Source organism: Lepidochelys kempii, chromosome 24 (genome assembly GCF_965140285.1).
Source record: "Lepidochelys kempii isolate rLepKem1 chromosome 24, rLepKem1.hap1, whole genome shotgun sequence".
In the NCBI taxonomy this organism is placed as follows: domain Eukaryota; kingdom Metazoa; phylum Chordata; order Testudines; family Cheloniidae; genus Lepidochelys; species Lepidochelys kempii.
In genome coordinates, this window is record NC_136403.1 from 13,409,945 (window position 1) to 13,429,315 (window position 19,371).

A 19,371-nucleotide genomic window follows, 5' to 3' on the forward strand; every position below is an offset into this window, starting at 1 on the left:
CATGGAGCCAGGTAGAGAGCCTGCCTGCCCCGCTGCACCACCAACCGGAGTTTTAACGGGTCGGTCAGTGGTGCTGACCAGAGTTGCTAGGGTCCCTTTTCGACTGGGTGTTCTGGTCGAAAACCAGGCACCCGGAAACCCTATTTGGGAGGGAGTGTGATCAAGTGATTTGGGATTGAGCAGTGATTGGGAAATCAGAGCTCCTGGATTCTATTGTACCTACAGTACTTGTCTGTCCATGGTATTGCTCAGGTGCCTGTGTAGTTTTGTGTGTAGATTTGCCCTAAGTTATGTGATGTACAGTCACAGCAGTACCTGAATCGGTTTTACGTGTCCGCACTCTGCTCCTTGTGTCGGCAGTGCACGTCCTCATCAGGAGCGCTTGCAGCAATTTAACTGTCCGTGTGGGGCATTGTGGGATGGCTTCTGAAAGGCAGCAACAGTCGACGTAATCACTGCACTGTCTACATCTACATCAACCTAACTAAATCGACCGAAGCACTATGCGCTATGCCTTTTGCGGAGGTGGAGTTATTAAGTCAGTGTAGTAGGCAAGTTACAGAGGTGGGAGCTCCATTTTAGTGCAGACTCCAACAGAATTAGGTTGACATAAGCTGCCCTACATCCATCTAACTCGGTAGTGTAGACCAGGTCTCCATCTGAGCTCTTTGGTCAGACTCCAGGTGAGAGCCCCAACTCCTGCCAGCAGCCAACCCTTATTTCCCCACATCACATTTCCCAGTCCTTTCTTCTCGAGCTGGGGGATTTTTGCTCCACCTCCCTGCTGAGAGGCAGGGAAATCCATCCACCTCGGAGTCGTTTATTGCTAGGTGTCAATGTCCTTGTGACTGCATTTGCCATTATCTTCTGGATTCTCCACTGATATGGGGTCCCTCTCAGCCAGTCCTTTTTAATGACCCATCCAGCTGAGACAGCTCGGCGACATTCGTACCGATGTTTCTTACACGTCTACACTAGCAAGCTTAGACCAGCACAGCTGCACCGATACCCCTGTGCCGCTGTGAGATCGCTCGTGCAGCTGCGTTGTGCTGACGGGAGAGCTCTCCCAGCAACGTAATAAACCCAGCTCAACGAGTGGCGGGAGCTTTGCTGGCAGGAGAGCATCACCCGCCAACATAGCGCTCTGCACACAAGTGCTTATGCCAGCAAAACTTGTGTTGCTCGGCGGGGGTGTTGTTTTTCACACCCCTGAGTGACAAAAGTTTTGCTGACATAAGTGCTCGTGTAGACATGGCCTTAGCGTGCCCTGGGAGCAAACAGTCATTTTGGACACACTGGGGAACACAGAAGGCATATGGGAAAACCGAGGCACACATAGAGATTATAAAAATAGTACACACAATCCCCCCTTCATCACAGCCTGTCACTTTGAGTATCTAACGTCGACTGATAACACATGGATGGTTGAGGTGAAATGATGCCAGTTTTTAAGTGACTCTTCCTACTATGGGCCTGATCCTGTAAGGGGCGAAGCACCTTCTACAACATACTGAGCACCCTCAGCCAATGTTGAGGTCACTGGGATTTGAGGGCTCTCTGAGCCCCACAAGATACGTCGCTTTCAGTCTATTTTAAATATTGCTTTTGTGTGGAGAGGGTTTGCTGCTAAATCTGTGGGTCCTTCACTCCCCAGCCATGGAGTGCCCCCTGGAGAACAGCCAGTACCAGCTCTGTGGAACAGCCTGCCCAGCCACGTGTGTGGACCAGTCAGCCCCCAGCAGCTGCCAAGACCCCTGCGTGGAAAGCTGCCAGTGCAAGGACGGTTTTGTGCTGAGCCAGGGCAAATGCATCCCCAAGGGCGGCTGTGGGTGCCAGTTCGAGGGGCGTCCCTATGCCCCCAACAAGAGCTTCTGGGTCGATGAGGCATGTGGGACACGGTGCATGTGCGATGCAGCCACTAGACAGGTCGAATGCGCGGCCGCTACGTGCAAACACTCGGAGAGGTGCGGGCTAGTGAACGGCGTACGGGGCTGTTACCCCTCCAGCTACACCACCTGCTCCGTGACAAGGAATCTGCACTACACCACCTTTGATGGACGGAGATACGACTTCCAAGGCACCTGCCGCTACCAGCTCACGGCCCTGTGCAAGAAGGCAGAGGGACTGGTGGACTTTGAAGTCTACTTCCAGGAAAGCAATACTGCTCCTGTGCAGATCAAGGTCTATGAGACCGACATCAGGATCAGCAATCAATTCCCTGGGAGAATCATGGTGAGTTTCAGAAATCACATCTAGTCTCTAAAACATTTCTGGAAAGTCACCTTTGTGATCAGAAGTCGGTTGCAGAAAAAGCATAGAAGGATCTTAAAAAACAGGTCAAATATTAACTGGATTCTGATGTGAACGGACAACCAGTGGAGAAGCTAGAGGGTTGGGGTGATGTGGTTACACTTTGTCTGTGTGAGAAAGTGTCAATAGCACCCAGCATATGTGGGAACTTTGGGAGCTGGGGCTCAGGTAGCACACAGAGGAGGGAACAGCAATAGCCAATGCCAGAGGAAATGAAAGTCTGGTTGGAGGATCCTTCCTAGTCTGGAGAGCAGGGATTCAGGCAGGCTGTAGAGGAGGGAGCAGGTCAACCTGGATGAAGATTTCAGCAGCAGTAGATGGGCCAGAGCTCTGTGCTGGAGCCAGAGGTTCCACCATGAGCGAGCAATGTTTCATATCCCATATGTCTTGCTTTTACAGGTGAACAGTTTCCTGATTACCCTTCCCTTCAACCTCGATGATAAGAAAATCACTATGTATAGAAAGGGCTGGGCCACAGTGATCCAGACAGACTTTGGTCTCACCGTTACTTATGCCGGGTGGTCAGGACGTACCACGATCACTCTGCCAGTCACCTACGCGGGAGCTGTGTGTGGTCTGTGTGGCAACTTCAACAGGGACAGGGAGGACGACATGCTCATGAGGGATGGCACAATGGCACCAAACCCCATCAGCTTTGCCCAGAGCTGGAAGGTGGGCGACCTCCCAGGATGCTCTGCAGTAACGATACCCCCATGTGCAAGTGTAGAGGCTATTGAAAAACAACAACGAGGTAGCAGAGGGCAGTGTGGGCTCATCCTCCACAAGAGTGGCCCTTTCAGAGGATGTCACAGCAAAGTGGACCCCCATGGATACTTCGTAGACTGCGTGTACGGCTATTGCGTCCTCAGTGGGCGGGAGAGTAACGTCTGCCAGGCCGTTGCTGGCTATTCCGAGGCATGTCAGGAAGCTGGAGCTATGGTGCGTCCCTGGAGGACGACGAAATTCTGCTGTGAGTCCCCCGTGTTCACGGCTGCCTGCCCCTTGGGGGATCGTTAATTCTTGTTGGCTGGTAGATGTGGATCTAAACACGGCAGAACATTTTTACAGACAATGGTCTCTCTCAGCAGGCAGCTGCACCCGAGCCCAGGGTGCAGCTGCCAAGGCCACTACGAGTGCTGAACCCACAGCACTAGGGAAACACTGCTAGGAATGTAGTGTGCTCTCCATGGCCAGTCCAGTCCTTGCCTTCCCTTCTGAGACTGGGGCATAGTCAGAGCTGGGACTCAGGGTGGCTACTAACTGGGATGTTTGTCCATTAGGAACGGGGCTGGGAACCCACCGACTCATCCCACAAAAGTCGTCAGCTGGGGATGAATTTTAACCGCTACTGACCCGGATTCAAATCAAAAAGCTAGCAGTGAGACCATGAAACAATAAACCGAATTAGAAGCCTCATCGTAGGAGGGAGATTGTCTGTATCCCACCTCCTGGCCTCTGTGAGGCAACCAGTTCATCAGACCTGGGACCCCAGTGCAGATGCTGCCTTTTGTTAATTAGCCAAACCAAGGAAATAGAATATTAGGCGCTGGAATGAAGTTGCATCTTCTCGTGATGGTTCGTTGTGCACATTGCTAATGCGCGATGTGAGCTAACTCTTTGTTCTAATTACAGCTCCGTCCTGTCCCCCGAACAGTCACTACGAATTCTGCAGCAGCAGCTGCGATCTGACATGCAGCAACCTCTATGCCCCGGTGCAATGCACGACCCAGTGTAAGGAAGGCTGCGTGTGTGACGAGGGCTTCGTTCTCAGTGGCGACAGCTGCGTCCCCTTTTCCCAGTGCGGATGCCTCCACTGGGGACTTTACCACCAGGCTGGGGAGACCTTCCACCCGAGCGGTTCATGCGAGGAGCAGTGCGTGTGTCAGGCTGGTGGGGAGGTTGTGTGTAAGGCTTTCTCCTGCGGCACTGGTGAGGAGTGCGGGGTCGTGGACGGCATCCAGAAATGCCACCCATTTGGATCTGCGACCTGTTCTGCCTCTGGCCATCCCCACTACCTCTCTTTCGACGGGGTCCCCTTTGACTTCCAAGGCACCTGCACCTACATCCTGGCCAAGACCTGCACTGATGCCAGTGACCTTACACCATTTACTATCAGCGTAGAGAAAGAAGACTGGGGCACCAGAAACATGTCCATGGCCAAGCTGGTGTCCATCCAGGTGTATGGGATCACACTCACCCTACTGCAAAACAAACAAGGGCTCATCATGGTAAGTCCTCCATATTCTCATGGGCAGAGATTTTATTCTATTCTACACAGGTTTGTTTGCAGTTTGGCCATCTCTCTAAGGCCCCCTCATGGCAAAGGTTGCACTGCAGGTAGTCTGCCTCAGCTTCCCCTCTTGGGCTCCTCAATAGCTCAGAAGACAAGTCGAATAACAACCGCCCTCCTTAGGGTCTGGATTATTAAATTATCAAACATGAAAAATAAAGTTTTCAAGTCCATCCATTTTTCTCCATACCAGGTCACTCCAAGTTCTTTCCTGTCTGTAGTCATGCTCCCCAAATTTCAAGTTTCCCTGCTGGAGTCTATTCACTCCTATCAGCCTCTTGATTCTCTTCTGTTCTCCCTGAGAACTCTCTCTGCAGGGCCAGCCTCCCTTCTTCCTCCTGCTGCTCTTATAGGGGAATCAGGTGATTCGTGCTCCTCAGGTGTGCCTCTTTAGTAATCAGGGTTGGCTGGCCCGCTGGCCTTAAAGGACAAGCCACCCTCTTACAAATTCTTATATCATGCGCATCCATGTAGTATTTCAGCACTTTCCAGCAACACACTAAGTAACTTAACCAACACTCTCATCCTATCCCCAGGAGGAGATGTGCCTACAGGGGAGTGTTTTGCATTGGATTTACTTTTAAAAGATATAAATGTGCACGCATATTGCCTTCTATATATATGTATGTGTGTGTGTGTGTGTTTGAGACAGCAGGTCAGAGAAATGCACCTTGCACTTGGGGGGGAAGTGGTGAGGTTTGTCAGGGTCCTTTGTTTCTGAGGGAGTTCATTCCTCAGTCTCGAACTGCTCACCAGTAAAGCTCCATCTCCTGCACAGGCAAACTTTACCCTTATTTTCCCAGAAGGTTTAATTGATCTTTTAGATAGCCAGGGGTGAAAGCTTGAACTGAATTCAGTGTTCTCTTTGGAAGGCAGAAGAGGGAGCAGAGGACAGTTTTGATATAATCTCAGTAGCCAGTGCTGGTGAGGAGACGCTTCTGGAGTGCTGAAGGGTTCATGGTATATCACATTACTGTAGTCCAGAAGAGAGGTGATGAAGGCATGAAATAATTGATGCCAGATCATCATCCATCAGGATGGGACAGGGTCTCCTGGCCAACTGGAGATGGTAGGAAGTATTACTCATGGATGCTGCTATGTCAGAGTTTCATTTGAGCAAGCTGAGCATCCTCTTAGCTCAGCTCAATCTTCTTTGCCTCACTTCTTGGTTTATACACCATGTTTCTTTGAACTCTCTACACATAATTCACATTTTTGCAAACATGGAATAAACTTCCTCTCCATTTTAACTCCTTTGGCTCTGTGTTAAAGAATTTCTCCCATGATGCATTCCCCTGAGAAGCCTGCAGTCTAACTTGGGACAAATAAAACATGTGGTAAATTGGTGGAGATAGGAGAAGAAGGCAAGGGGTGAAGGAATGAGGTGTCACCAGGGAAGTGGGTCTTTAGGGGAGAAAGGGAGACAGACAAGAAGTAGGAGAGTATTCTGTGTGCAGGAGCTTGCATGAAAAGGAGGTGCAAGCCAAACATGGTTGGAGAAAATAGCAATGGTAAAGAGAGAGAACTGGGAGGGAGCTGAGGTGTTGCGGAAAGGAGAGAAGAGATGTAGACTAGGGCGGAAATGTGAAGACCTTGGAAGGTGAGGACAAGTCATCCCAAAGTGAAATCTGGAGTCATTCTGATTTATGCCATGTGTCAGTGAGAGCAGAATCTTGTCTGTGTCCCTGCTTCCCCATGCTCACAGGGAATGTTCTCTCTCTTCCAGGTGAACGGGGTGTCCCACAACCTCCCAGTAATCGTGGCTGATGGGCAACTTAGAGCATATCAACATGGCACAAACATTCTGGTGCAAACCAACTTCGGCCTCACTGTGAGCTATGACCTGGTTTACCAGGCCAGGGTCACCATTCCAGGAAGCTACGAGGGCCAGACGTGCGGCCTGTGCGGGAACTACAATGGACGGGAAGACGAGGAGTTCCTGCTCCCCAATGGCAGGACAGCCCCTGATGAGGCAGCATTTGGCTCTGCTTGGGAAGTCGAGATCCCAGGAGCATCCTGTACAGACAGATGTGCTGGAAACAGCTGTCCAGTTTGCGAAGAGAAGAAGAAGGATGTCTTCAGAGGGCGCAACTACTGTGGGCTGCTCACAGACCCCGACAGCCCCTTCGCAGCCTGCCACGGTGCGGTCAGCCCCAGCGTGTATCAGAGCAACTGCCTGTATGATCTGTGCCTGGGCAATGGGGATTCCCAGGTCCTGTGCCAGAGCATCCACAGCTACGTGACAGCCTGCCAAGAGGCCGGGGCCCCCATCCAGCCCTGGAGGAGCGCCTCCTTCTGCCGTAAGTGCGCGGACAGTGTAGGAGCTCTGGGACGCACTGGGAGAAGAGGGAGGGGGAGGTCAATATTGCCGAGCATCTTGTTCCAGGCCTCTGGGCTTCTTCTGGAACTCTTCTCAGTGGGAACCAACAATCTCATGTTCCCTTAGAAAGGTGCCCTGTTCCTCTCCTCCCTGTCCTGCTCTTCTCTCCTTTTGTGTCTGTCCCTCTACACTGTGGTGTGAGATCTTTCCAGGCATCATTTATTTCTCTCTCTATTTAAGCTGTGACCTGCCCAGCCAACAGCCACTACGAGGTCTGCGCTGACCTCTGCACCACCACCTGCTCTGGAGACATCATGGACTGCCCAGAGACCTGTGCTGAAGGCTGCCAGTGTGACGACGGCTTCTTCTTCGATGGCCAGGGCTGTGTGACTCTGCAGAGCTGTGGGTGCTTCGAACGTGGGAGATATTACAAGGTACTGCCCCCTGCTGGAGTGTCTGGGTCTGATCTAATTTTTGCTCTGTCCACATCCTAATCCCTACACTGGTCAAGAATATAGGGTTTGCTGTACTGGATCAGAACATTGGTCCATCCAGGCTGGCTTCCCTCTTTGCTAGTAGCTCAAAGTGCCGAAAAAGGCCAGAAGATTTAATGCCCAGATGAGCGCAGTGACTTGCTCAAGGCCACCTAGTGAATGAGTAGCAGATGGGAGGTTAAAACCTAGGAATTGTTCCTGGCCTTAAGCCCAGTCCTTAGCCCATTAGACAGCCTTTCTCTCTAAAGGCAAGAGGAAATAATATTATGACACAATGGACATTTTTATAGATACATAGATTCTAAGGCCAGAAGGGTCCATTGTGATCATCTAGTCTGCCCTCCTGTATAACACAGGCCAGAGAGCTGCCCCGATATCATTCCGAGAGCACATCTGTTAGAAAAACACATGCACAGCTCTGGGTTTGGTGCTGTCAAAAATTATTTTAAATAATTGTTTCCAGTTACATTCTGTTATTTCCTGTTTTCGAAACGTTCCATCAGCCCAATGAGACGGTCCTGATGAGTGAGTGCCAGCAAAGCTGCACGTGTGTTCCTGCCCGAGGGGTGACCTGTAAAGCCCAGGGCTGCTCCCGAGAAGAAATCTGCCAGATTAGAGATGGCGTCAGGGCCTGCGTCAGCAAAGGTACAGGACAGTCACTGTTTGAAACGTCCCTGGAAGGGTTATTGTACAGGAGCGAGTAAGTAGCTGTGGTTGTGTCTCTGCACCCTTCTCACTCTCCCTCTTCATTTAGCCTGGAACCTTGACCCATAATATTGCAGAATTTCGACCGGAAAGATGGAAAGACTTGTTGGGTCTCTCCAGCAGAGCCAGGTGGGAAGTTGTCAGGGATCTGTGCAGATTCCATGATTCTCTCTCCGGGAGCAGGCTGGGGGCTGCTATAAACAGAACACCCTGGCTACAGACCCATAGGACCATCAGTCATCTGGGCAGTGTCAGAGCCCATCACCTCTCAGCCACTCTCCTTGTCTGCTCCACGCTAGAGGTCCGCTTGGGCCTAATTTTTGAGGAGCCCAAGCCCGAGAAGGTCAGGTCATTTCCCGACCCAGCCTGACTCTTCCAATGAAAGTGGATGAGTGCCAGGGCCACCTCCCGCCCATGGGGTTGGCTCGGCGGTGGCTATGTACCTGTTCCTGCCATCCACCATCCCTGGCTGCAGTGTGTGCACTCTGGGGCAGCTCCCTCACTCCACAGTATGCATAATGCAGCCAGGTGGCAGTGCTCGTAGGAGCTGGGCATGCACCTACCTCCACGCTCACCCCACAGGTAGGGCGGCCAACTGTCTCATTTGTGAAAACTGGACACTGAGCACAGGAACCTCCCCTTCTTCCTGCTCCACCTCTTCCCCCAAGGCCCTGTCCCCTATTCCTCTTTCCCCACCCACTGTCGCTCACTGCTCTCTCCACCACCCTGCCCCTGACAGCTGAGCAGGGCTCTAGGGGTGGAAGGGTGACTGGAGCAGGACGCTGGAGAGAGAGCAGGGCTCTGAGGTTGATGGGGTGACTGGGGCAGGGTTGGGGAGGGAGAGCCGTGCTCAAGGCAGGATGGGGAGCCGCTGGTACGCCGGTACCTTTCTCCGCCGGAGCTGTTGCTGAGTGCTTCTCCAGGCTCCAGCAGTAGCTTCTGCTCTCCCCATTCCCTGGGTGGCGGAGGCTGGTTACTGTAGGTAACTGGACTTTTAGTGTCCGGTCTGCAGTGATGACTGGACATTGCCAGGTTCCCTTTTCGACCAGACTTTCCAGGCAAAAAAAGGAGACCTGGCAACCCTACCCACAGGCAGAAGGAGAACAGCTGACTTGACCCAAGCCCAAGAGGGTCCCGTTGATTTCCTACTCAACCTGACCCAGACTTGACACTTGCTGTCGGCTCCCATCAGGTTTGGGTTGCGTTGCAGGGCTCTGCTCCATACTACCTGTCACGTGGCTCTCTGTGTTCAGCAGCTGCACGAGAGGCTGTGGGGAGGGTGATATAGGAGGTGGTTCTGCTGGCTCAAAGACTGCTGTGGTCTCACCCTTGCAGAGAGATTTCCCAGCAGAGGACTTGTGGGAGGTTTGGGAACTGTCCAAGGGAAATATGTATGGGGATAAATGGCTAGATAGATAGATAGAGGAGACGAATGGGGATAGATAGATAGATCAATCGATCATTCCCTCCATTTCACAAACAGGATAGATTAAGAAGTAGGATTCCAATGACACTAAATATCATCCCAATTTTCACACCACCCTCAGTCCCCTCTCTGCTCTCACATATAACTGATTAGTCTGGTGTTTCTTGTCTTTCTATTGTCTTTCCCCACTAGATATTCCAAAGCCATCGTGCAGTGTGGTCCGCTGCAGAGAAGGAACTTTTTGCAAGATGATAAATGGGCAGGCAGAGTGTGTGCCAGTCTCTCAGGCCACGTGCTGGACTGGAGGTTACTTGCATTACCACACCTTCGATGGATGGGTGTATGATTTCCACGGCACCTGCAACTACACGGTGGCCAAGACCTGCAGGGATGACTCCGTCCTGCCCTCCTTCCACGTCATAGCCGAGAGCGAGAACAGTGGAAACACACAGGCTTTCTACATTGAGTCGGTGACTGTCCAGGTGGATGGAGTCACTGTCACAGCAGCCAGGACTGAGGTCGGCTTTGTGGGGGTAAGTGCTGGGCGTGGTCAGTACTTTGATAGGATACCTTGAAAATATTTACCCAAGCTGTTGCAGGGGGTAGAATTGTTTAAGTAGTAGATGGTGCTCTCCTCCTGAATTGGTGCTGTCCCTGAAGCCATGGCACTGTACTAGGGGGTGCTGCACTACGTTCAGATGTACAGGTATCCCAGTAGGGTGCACTCTCCCCTTGGAGTCAGTGCTGACCCCAATTCCCATCATGGCAATACCAGGTGCTGTGTGTCATAGAATGGGGCAGGTGGCCAGCAGGGGGCACTGACCCAATTCCAAAGCTCTGTGCTTGGGGCTACCGTCAGCAACTGGGACGTGGGCGGTCAGACCTCCTGGCTGGAGCTAATAGCCAGATCTGGAGCCAGGAACCAGGAGTCAGAGACAAGGGTCAAAACTAGGGTGACCAGATGAAACGGACAAAATATCGGGAAACATGGGAAAAAAAAAAAGGCGGCCAGAGCCGCAATATCGGGACAAATGGCGTCCTGACCGCGCATTGGTCGGGATGCGGGACAAAGAACTAAAAATAGGGACAGTCCTGATTTTATCGGGACATCTGTTCACCCTAGTCAAAACAACCTTCCGTCACTCCCCCACGCGGCCCCCTCCCCCACGGGAGCCGCTCCCCGATGGCTCTGTCCCACGCGGTCCCCTCCCCCCGCGGGAGCCGCTCCCCGACGGCTCTGTCCCACGCGGTCCCCTCCCCCCGCGGGAGCCGCTCCCCGACAGCTCTGTCCCACGCGGCCCCCTCCCCCGCGGGAGCCGCTCCCCGACAGCTCTGTCCCACGCGGCCCCCTCCCCCGCGGGAGCCGCTCCCCGACGGCTCTAACTGACGCGCTCGGGTTGCCAGGCCTCCGGTTTTCAGTCTGAACAACCGGTCGAAAAGGGACCCTGGCGGTTCTGGTCAGCACAGCTGACTGGACTGCTAAAAGTCTGGTTGGCCGCTGAGGGGCAGGCAGGCACCGTGCCCAGCTCAGCTCAGCTCCTGGGAAGCAGCCGGCATGTCCCTCCGGCTCCTACGCGGAAGGGCAGCAAGGGGGGCTCCGCGCACTGCCCCCGCCTACAGGCGCCGCCCCGAGCACCGGCTCTGCAGCTCCCTTTGACAGAGAACCGTGGCCAACGGGAGCTGCGGGGGCAGCGCCTGCAGGCGGGGGCAGCACACAGAGCCCCGGGACATGCCGCCATTTCCCGGGAGTCACGCGGACTTCCTCCATCCCTGGGAAATGACAGGGCCGCCTGAGCTCAGTGCCGCCCGGAGCCCACACCGTGAACTCCCTCCCACACCTCCAACCCCCTGCCCCAGCCCTGAGCCCCATCCCGCACCCAAACTCCCTCCTGGTACCCGTACCCCGCAACCCCTCCTGCATCCCAACCCTCTGCCCCATCCCTGAGCCCCCTCCTGCACCAAACTCCCTCCTGGTGCCCACACCCTACACCCCCTCCCACACCCCAATCCCCTGCCCCAGCCTGGAGCCCCGTCCTGCACCCTGAACCCCTCATTTCTGACCCCACCCCAAAGCCTACACCCCAGCCCAGAGCCCGTACCTCCTCCCACACCCCAATCCCCTGCCCCAGACCAGAGCCCCCTCCCACCCGCCAGACCCCCCGGCCCCACCCCCAGCCCAGAGCCACCTACTGCAGCCCAAACCCCTCATCCCTGGCCCCACCCCAGAATACTCACTCCCAGCTGGAATCCTCACCCCCTCCTGCACCCCAACCCCCTGCCCCAGCCCAGAGCCCCCTCCCACACTCCAAACCCCTTAGCCCCAGCCCAGAACCCCCTCCTGCACCCCAAATCCCTCATCCCCAGACCCACCCCAGAATCCTCACCCCCAGCTGGAGCTCTCACCCCTTCTGCATCCCAACCCCCTTCTGCAGCCCTGAGCCCCTTCCCACACTCCAAACCCCTTGAACCCAGCCTGGAGCCCGCTCCTACCCCCAAACCCCCAGCCTTCACCCCCTCCTACACCCCAACCCCCTGCCCCAGCCCAATGAAAATGAGTGAGTGAGCGAGGATGGGAGAGAGCGAGCGACAGAGGGAGGGGGTATGGAATGAGCGGAGGCGAAGCCTCTGAGAAGGAGTGGGGCCTCAGGGCAGGGAGCAGAGCAAACGTGTTTGGTTTTCTGCAATTAGAAAGTTGACAACCCTAGACGTGGCCCTCTCCCCTGCAGGAGCCTCTCCCTAATGGCTCTAGGTGACATAGCTCCCTACCTGTAGCCACTTCTTAATGGCTCTAACTGATGCAGCCCCCTTGCCCTCAAAATTCCAACTTTTGAACTGTTTGCTCTGTCGTGGTCGTCATGCTGGTCCCAGGGACAAGGTGGGAGAGGTAATGTCTTTTATTGGATCAACTTCTGTTGGTGAAAGGGACAAGTCATCCAGCTACCCAGAGCTCTTCTTCAGGTCTGGGAAGGGTACTCAGGGCTGGTCTATGCTAGAGAATTAGATCAACCCAGATGTGTCGCTCAGAGGCACATAGGTGCCAACTTTTTGGTTCCCAGGGGGGTGCCCCAACCCCTCTACACCCCTTTCCCCAGCTCCCACCCCTGCCTTGCTTCTTCCTTCCCCCCTCTCCACCACTTTCCCCAAGCCCCTGTCCCCTCTGCACCCCTTCTTGGCCCCACTCCTCCCCCTCACCCCAGGACCTCCTGCACACCGCGGAACAGCTGATGGCACTGGGCAGGAGGCACTGGGAGGGAGGGGGAGGAACTGATCCACAGGGCTTCCAGAGGGTGCTCAGCACCCACTATTTGTTTTTTATGTGTGCTCCAGCCCTATTCGGGAGCGTGAAAAATCCATACTCCAAGCAATGTAATTAAGTCGTCGTAAGGGCTTGTCTACACTTACAGAGCTGCACCAGTGCAGCTGCACAGCTGTAGCACCTAGTGAAGATGTTACCTAGGCCGACAGGACAGCTTCTCTTGTTGGCGTAGGTACTCCACGCAGTCCACACTACAGTGCTAGGTCAGTGTAAAGCAGTTCACCTCGACCAATAAGTGTCTCCAGTAAAATTTCACTCTCGAACATAACAGTCCCTGCTACATCGACTTAATAACTCCACCTCCATAAGAGGTTTAGAGTCAATGTCGATGTAGTTAGGTCGACGCCATGTCAATGTAGATACTGCGTGGATTACATGGACTGTTACTGGCTTTCAGAAGCCATCCCACAATGCCCCACACTGACAGTACAATCGGTACAAGTGCTCCTGGTGAGGTTGCATATTGCACAGACACAGGAGCAAAGAGTAGACATGCACAAGCGATGTAATCACTGAGGTGGCTTTATGCTGACGTAAATCAGATCAACTTAATTTTGTAGTAAGAAAAGGAGTACTTGTGGCACCTTAGAGACTAACCAATTTATTAGAGCATAAGCTTTCGTGAGCTACAGCTCACTTCCTCAGATGCATATCGTGGAAACTGCAGCAGGCTTTATATATACACAGAGAATATGAAACAATACCTCCTCCCACCCCACTGTCCTGCTGGTAATAGCTTATCTAAAGTGATCATCAGGTGGGCCATTTCCAGCACAAATCCAGGTTTTCTCACCCTCCACCCCCCCACACAAATTCACTCTCCTGCTGGTGATAGCCCATCCAAAGTGACAACTCTTTACACAATGTGCATGACAATCAAGTTGGGCTATTTCCTGCACAAATCCAGGTTTTCTCACATCCCCCCCACCTCACTCCCATACACACACAAACTCACTCTCCTGCTGGTAATAGCTCATCCAAACTGACCACTCTTCAAGTTTAAATCCAAGTTAAACCAGAACATCTGGGGGGGGGGGTAGGAAAAAACAAGGGGAAATAGGCTACCTTGCATAATGACTTAGCCACTCCCAGTCTCTATTTAAGCCTAAATTAATAGTATCCAATTTGCAAATGAATTCCAATTCAGCAGTTTCTCACTGGAGTCTGGATTTGAAGTTTTTTTGTTTTAAGATAGCGACCTTCATGTCTGTGATTGCGTGACCAGAGAGATTGAAGTGTTCTCTGACTGGTTTATGAATGTTATAATTCTTGACATCTGATTTGTGTCCATTTATTCTTTTACGTAGAGACTGTCCAGTTTGACCAATGTATATGGCAGAGGGGCATTGCTGGCACATGATGGCATATATCACATTGGTGGATGTGCAGGTGAACGAGCCTCTGATAGTGTGGCTGATGTTATTAGGCCCTGTGATGGTGTCCCCTGAATAGATATGTGGGCACAATTGGCAACGGGCTTTGTTGCAAGGATAAGTTCCTGGGTTAGTGGTTCTGTTGTGTGGTATGTGGTTGTTGGTGAGTATTTGCTTCAGGTTGCGGGGCTGTCTGTAGGCAAGGACTGGCCTGTCTCCCAAGATTTGTGAGAGTGTTGGGTCATCCTTTAGGATAGGTTGTAGATCCTTAATAATGCGTTGGAGGGGTTTTAGTTGGGGGCTGAAGGTGACGGCTAGTGGCGTTCTGTTATTTTCTTTGTTAGGCCTGTCCTGTAGTAGGTAACTTCTGGGAACTCTTCTGGCTCTATCAATCTGTTTCTTTACTTCTGCAGGTGGGTATTGTAGTTGTAAGAAAGCTTGACAGAGATCTTGTAGGTGTTTGTCTCTGTCTGAGGGGTTGGAGCAAATGCGGTTGTATCGCAGAGCTTGGCTGTAGACGATGGATCGTGTGGTGTGGTCAGGCTGAAAGCTGGAGGCATGCAGGTAGGAATAGCGGTCAGTAGGTTTCCGGTATAGGGTGGTGTTTATGTGACCATTGTTTATTAGCACTGTAGTGTCCAAGAAGTGGATCTCTTGTGTGGACTGGACCAGGCTGAGGTTGGTGGTGGGATGGAAATTGTTGAAATCATGGTGGAATTCCTCAAGGGCTTCTTTTCCATCACAATCACAGACATGAAGGTCGCTATCTTAAAACAAAAAAACTTCAAATCCAGACTCCAGCGAGAAACTGCTGAATTGGAATTCATTTGCAAATTGGATACTATTAATTTAGGCTTAAATAGAGACTGGGAGTGGCTAAGTCATTATGCAAGGTAGCCTATTTCCCCTTGTTTTTTCCTACCCCCCCCCAGATGTTCTGGTTTAACTTGGATTTAAACTTGAAGAGTGGTCAGTTTGGATGAGCTATTACCAGCAGGAGAGTGAGTTTGTGTGTGTATGGGAGTGAGGTGGGGGGGATGTGAGAAAACCTGGATTTGTGCAGGAAATAGCCCAACTTGATTGTCATGCACATTGTGTAAAGAGTTGTCACTTTGGATGGGCTATCACCAGCAGGAGAGTGAATTTGTGTGGGGGGGTGGAGGGTGAGAAAACCTGGATTTGTGCTGGAAATGGCCCACCTGATGATCACTTTAGATAAGCTATTACCAGCAGGACAGTGGGGTGGGAGGAGGTATTGTTTCATATTCTCTGTGTATATATAAAGCCTGCTGCAGTTTCCATGATATGCATCTGAGGAAGTGAGCTGTAGCTCACGAAAGCTTATGCTCTAATAAATTGGTTAGTCTCTAAGGTGCCACAAGTACTCCTTTTCTTTTTGCGAATACAGACTAACACGGCTGTTACTCTGAAACCTTAATTTTGTAGTGTGGCCATGCCCTGACGGGTGGTACCTATGTCAACAGGTGATGTCTGCCTGTCAACATAGCGCTCCCTGCACCAGGGAATAGGTCAGTATAACTGTGTTCCTCAGGGGTGTGGATTTTCCACAGCTGCAGTGTTCCAAATGTAGACGAGCCCAGAGTGTCATAGCTAAATACAAGGTGGAAGAGATTGTTTAGCATAAGTGGTTAAACCCACTGACATCATAGGACAAAAAGGGTGGGTTATTGAGTTACAGATTGCTGTAATAATCTATAACTCCAGTGTCTTTATTAAAACCATGACTTTTACTATGCAACAAAGTTAAGAATTTAGGATCCAAGTTTCGACTTTTGAAAGTGTGGTTCCATTATTAAACAACTTTCAAAATATTGAAATCCTCCGAAAAGAATTACATTTCTCCACCCAGCTCTATTTAATCTGATGTTTTAAAGTAATTCTGCTTCAGATTTGGGTCCAGGTTGCACTGCTTGCTAATCTGAGTAGGGGCGACTTTGCAAATGACAGACTAGTGAACTCAATTGTGACCTTTGCCCTTTCTTTCTCACCATGAAGCTGAATAACACCAGGGCCCACTTACCCATCTCCCTGAACAACGGGGCCCTTCGGCTGTATCAGAGTGGCACCTCCCTCATCCTCCGCACCGACTTCAACCTCAGAGTGTCCTATGACTGGAACAACCACCTGAGGATCACTGTTCCCAGGGTCTTTTTGAACAGCCTGTGCGGCCTGTGCGGCAACTATAATGGGGACCCCTCCGATGACTTCTGGACCCCGGATGGGGACCTGGCTCCCAGTGTCACCGCCCTGGGGAAAAGCTGGGCAGTGGAAGATGAGGATCAGTTTTGCTGGCACAATTGCATTGGAGGTTGCAGGCCCTGTGCCGCCAGCATAGCCAGAAAGTACAAGGAAGAGGCCTCGTGCGGCCTGATAACCAAGGTCTCAGATGGGCCCTTCAGCCAGTGCCACTCCAAGGTGGATCCTACAGTCTACTTGGACAACTGCGTGTACGATCTGTGCCACAGCGACGGCTACAGGAAGGTCCTGTGTGAGGCCTTGAAGGCCTACGCGGATGCCTGCCAGCTGGAGGGGGTCAGGATTGGGGAATGGAGGCAGCTGGCCAGATGCTGTGAGTACAGATTTGTATGCCAAGGTCTATGGTCTGCTGGTTAGACTGGGGAGCCTGGGGCTCAGCACTCTTGAGTTCTAGCCCTGGTGTTAGGAGGGGGCGTGATCGAGTGGTTTGGGATTGAGCAGTGATTGGGAAATCAGGACTCCTGGGTTCTGTTGTACCCACAGTATTTGTTTGTCCCTGGAATTGCTAAGGTGCCTGTCACTTGGAGTATCTAATGTCCACTGATAACACATGGATGGTTGGGGTAAAATGATGCCTGTTTTTGAGTCACTCTTCCTACCATGAACCTGATCCTGTAAGGTGCTAATCACCTCCGGCAGTGTGCTGAGCACCCTAACCTCCTGTTCAGGTCACTGGGATTTGAGGGCTCTCAGACCCCACAAGCTACATTCCCCTCTGTCTATTTTAAATACGGTTTTTGCATGGAGAGAAACTTGCTGTTAAATCTGTGGGTCCTTCACTCCCCAGCCATGGCGTGCCCCCTGGAGAACAGCCAGTACCAGCTCTGTGGAACAGCCTGCCCAGCCACGTGTGTGGACCAGTCAGCCCCCAGCAGCTGCCAAGACCCCTGCGTGGAAAGCTGCCAGTGCAAGGACGGTTTTGTGCTGAGCCAGGGCAAATGCATCCCCAAGGGCGGCTGTGGGTGCCAGTTCGAGGGGCGTCCCTATGCCCCCAACGAGAGCTTCTGGGTTGATGAGGCATGTGGGACACGGTGCATGTGCGATGCAGCCACTAGACAGGTCGAATGCGCAGCCGCTACGTGCAAACACTCGGAGAGGTGCGGGCTAGTGAACGGCGTACGGGGCTGTTACCCCTCCAGCTATGCCACCTGCTCCGTGACACGGAATCTGCACTACACCACCTTTGATGGACAGAGATACGACTTCCAAGGCACCTGCCGCTACCAGCTCACGGCCCTGTGCAAGAAGGCGGAGGGACTGGTGGACTTTGAAGTCAACTTCCAGGCAAACAATACTGCTCCTCTACAGATCAAGGTGTATCAGACCAACCTCAGGATCAGCAATCAATTCCCTGGGAAAGTCCTGGTGAGTTTCTCAAATTGTCTCTGTCTCTCTAAAATATTTGTGGAAAGTCACCTGTGTGATCCAGAAAAGTTGCAGACAGTGCATGGAAGGATTTTGAAATATAGGGTGAATTGTAACCAACAGGGAGCCAATGGAGATATTTAAGGATTGGGGTGATGTGGTTACACTTTGGATGTGTGAGAAGGTGTCTGAATCATAGAATCATAGGGCTGGAAAGTACCTTGAGAGGTCATCTAGTCAAGTCCCCTGCACTCATGGCGAGATTAAGTATTACCTAGACCATCCCTGACAGGTTTTTGTCTAACCTGCTCTTAAAAATCTCCAATGATGGAGATTCCACATCCTCCCTAGGCAATTTATTCCAGTGATTAACTACTCTGACAGTTAGGAAGTTTTTCCTAACGTCCAACCTAAACCACCCTTGCTGCAATTTAAGCCCATTGCTTTTTGTCGTATCCTCAGAGGTTAAGGAGAAATTGTTTTCACCCTCCTCCTTGTAACAACCTTTTATATACTTGAAAACTGTCATCATGTCCCCTCTCAGTCGTCTCTTCTCCAGACTAAAAGAACCCATTTTTTCAATCTTTTCTGATAGGTCATGTTTTCTAGACCTTTAATCATGTTTGTTGCTCTTCTCTGGACTTTATCCAATTTAAGCACATCTTTCCTGAAATGTGGTGTTAGGGGGCTTATTCCTTCACCCACTTACTTCCCTGGTCCTTCTCGCATGAACAGAGAGCAACAATACCCGAAGTCCAAAGGTGCAAACAATTCGATGTTTATTGGGGTGAACTTCCAGCAAGCATGATTCCAGTTTCCTTCCTTAGTATCCTCCTTCCCAGCTCTGACACCACAAAGCCTTACACGTGTGTCCCTGTTCCCATTCCTGCCCTTAGCCAAACATGATTCCAACTTCCTTACTCCCATTCCCTGTTCCCATTTCCCCCTTTAGCAAAACATGATTCCAATTTTCTTACCCCCATTCCCTGTTCCCATCTCACACACCCACATGCCCACCCCCACCCACACCCCCATTGATTTCCAGTGAGCTCCTCCCCTTCTCATTATTTCCATAGGGCTTGTGGGGGCCACCTTAGTTGCCATTCCATTTCCAGGTACCACGGTAGCTATTACACAGATGCTGGCCTCCTAGTTGAGAATTTGCATTCCCATACACATCTTCCCCCCCAAGGCCAGCCTTTGGAAGCCATCCCCCACCCACATCATGAGGTTTTCTGTTCATTAAAACACAACAATGCTAGCAACAAGACAAACACCACAGACAAACAACACAAAACATAGATCCATGGTATTCTGGGTTATTTTTCCCGCTGGCGCCAGCTTGCTTGTAGAGTGTCTGAAAAACCAAAAGAAACAATTTCCTTCCCCATGGTGGGGACAGATTATTGCTTAATAATAATACCACTTTCTTTTACGAATGTCCTTGCTACTTTCAGGAAAAACAGAAGAATTACCTCCAGACTGTCCTTATTTT

General features: G+C 51.7%; 2 protein-coding genes across 2 annotated transcripts in view; both read left to right on the plus strand.

The window, feature by feature from the left end:
• The window catches only part of LOC140902927 (IgGFc-binding protein-like), a 30,607-nt gene extending 19,675 nt beyond the window's left edge, over positions 1-10,932 (plus strand). Inside the window, exons 9-16 of the mRNA XM_078850393.1 lie at positions 1,655-2,232; positions 2,710-3,280; positions 3,943-4,538; positions 6,327-6,900; positions 7,161-7,354; positions 7,918-8,059; positions 9,738-10,078; positions 10,669-10,932. Of these exons, the coding sequence (XP_078706519.1) occupies positions 1,655-2,232; positions 2,710-3,280; positions 3,943-4,538; positions 6,327-6,900; positions 7,161-7,354; positions 7,918-8,059; positions 9,738-10,078; positions 10,669-10,932 (3,260 nt within the window). The remainder of the gene's footprint in view (positions 1-1,654; positions 2,233-2,709; positions 3,281-3,942; positions 4,539-6,326; positions 6,901-7,160; positions 7,355-7,917; positions 8,060-9,737; positions 10,079-10,668) is intronic.
• A 5,312-nt stretch (positions 10,933-16,244) lies between these two features.
• The window catches only part of LOC144929822 (IgGFc-binding protein-like), a 38,922-nt gene continuing 35,795 nt past the window's right edge, over positions 16,245-19,371 (plus strand). The window contains exons 1-2 of the mRNA XM_078850394.1: positions 16,245-16,824; positions 17,299-17,876. Coding sequence (XP_078706520.1) covers positions 16,245-16,824; positions 17,299-17,876 — 1,158 coding nt within the window. The remainder of the gene's footprint in view (positions 16,825-17,298; positions 17,877-19,371) is intronic.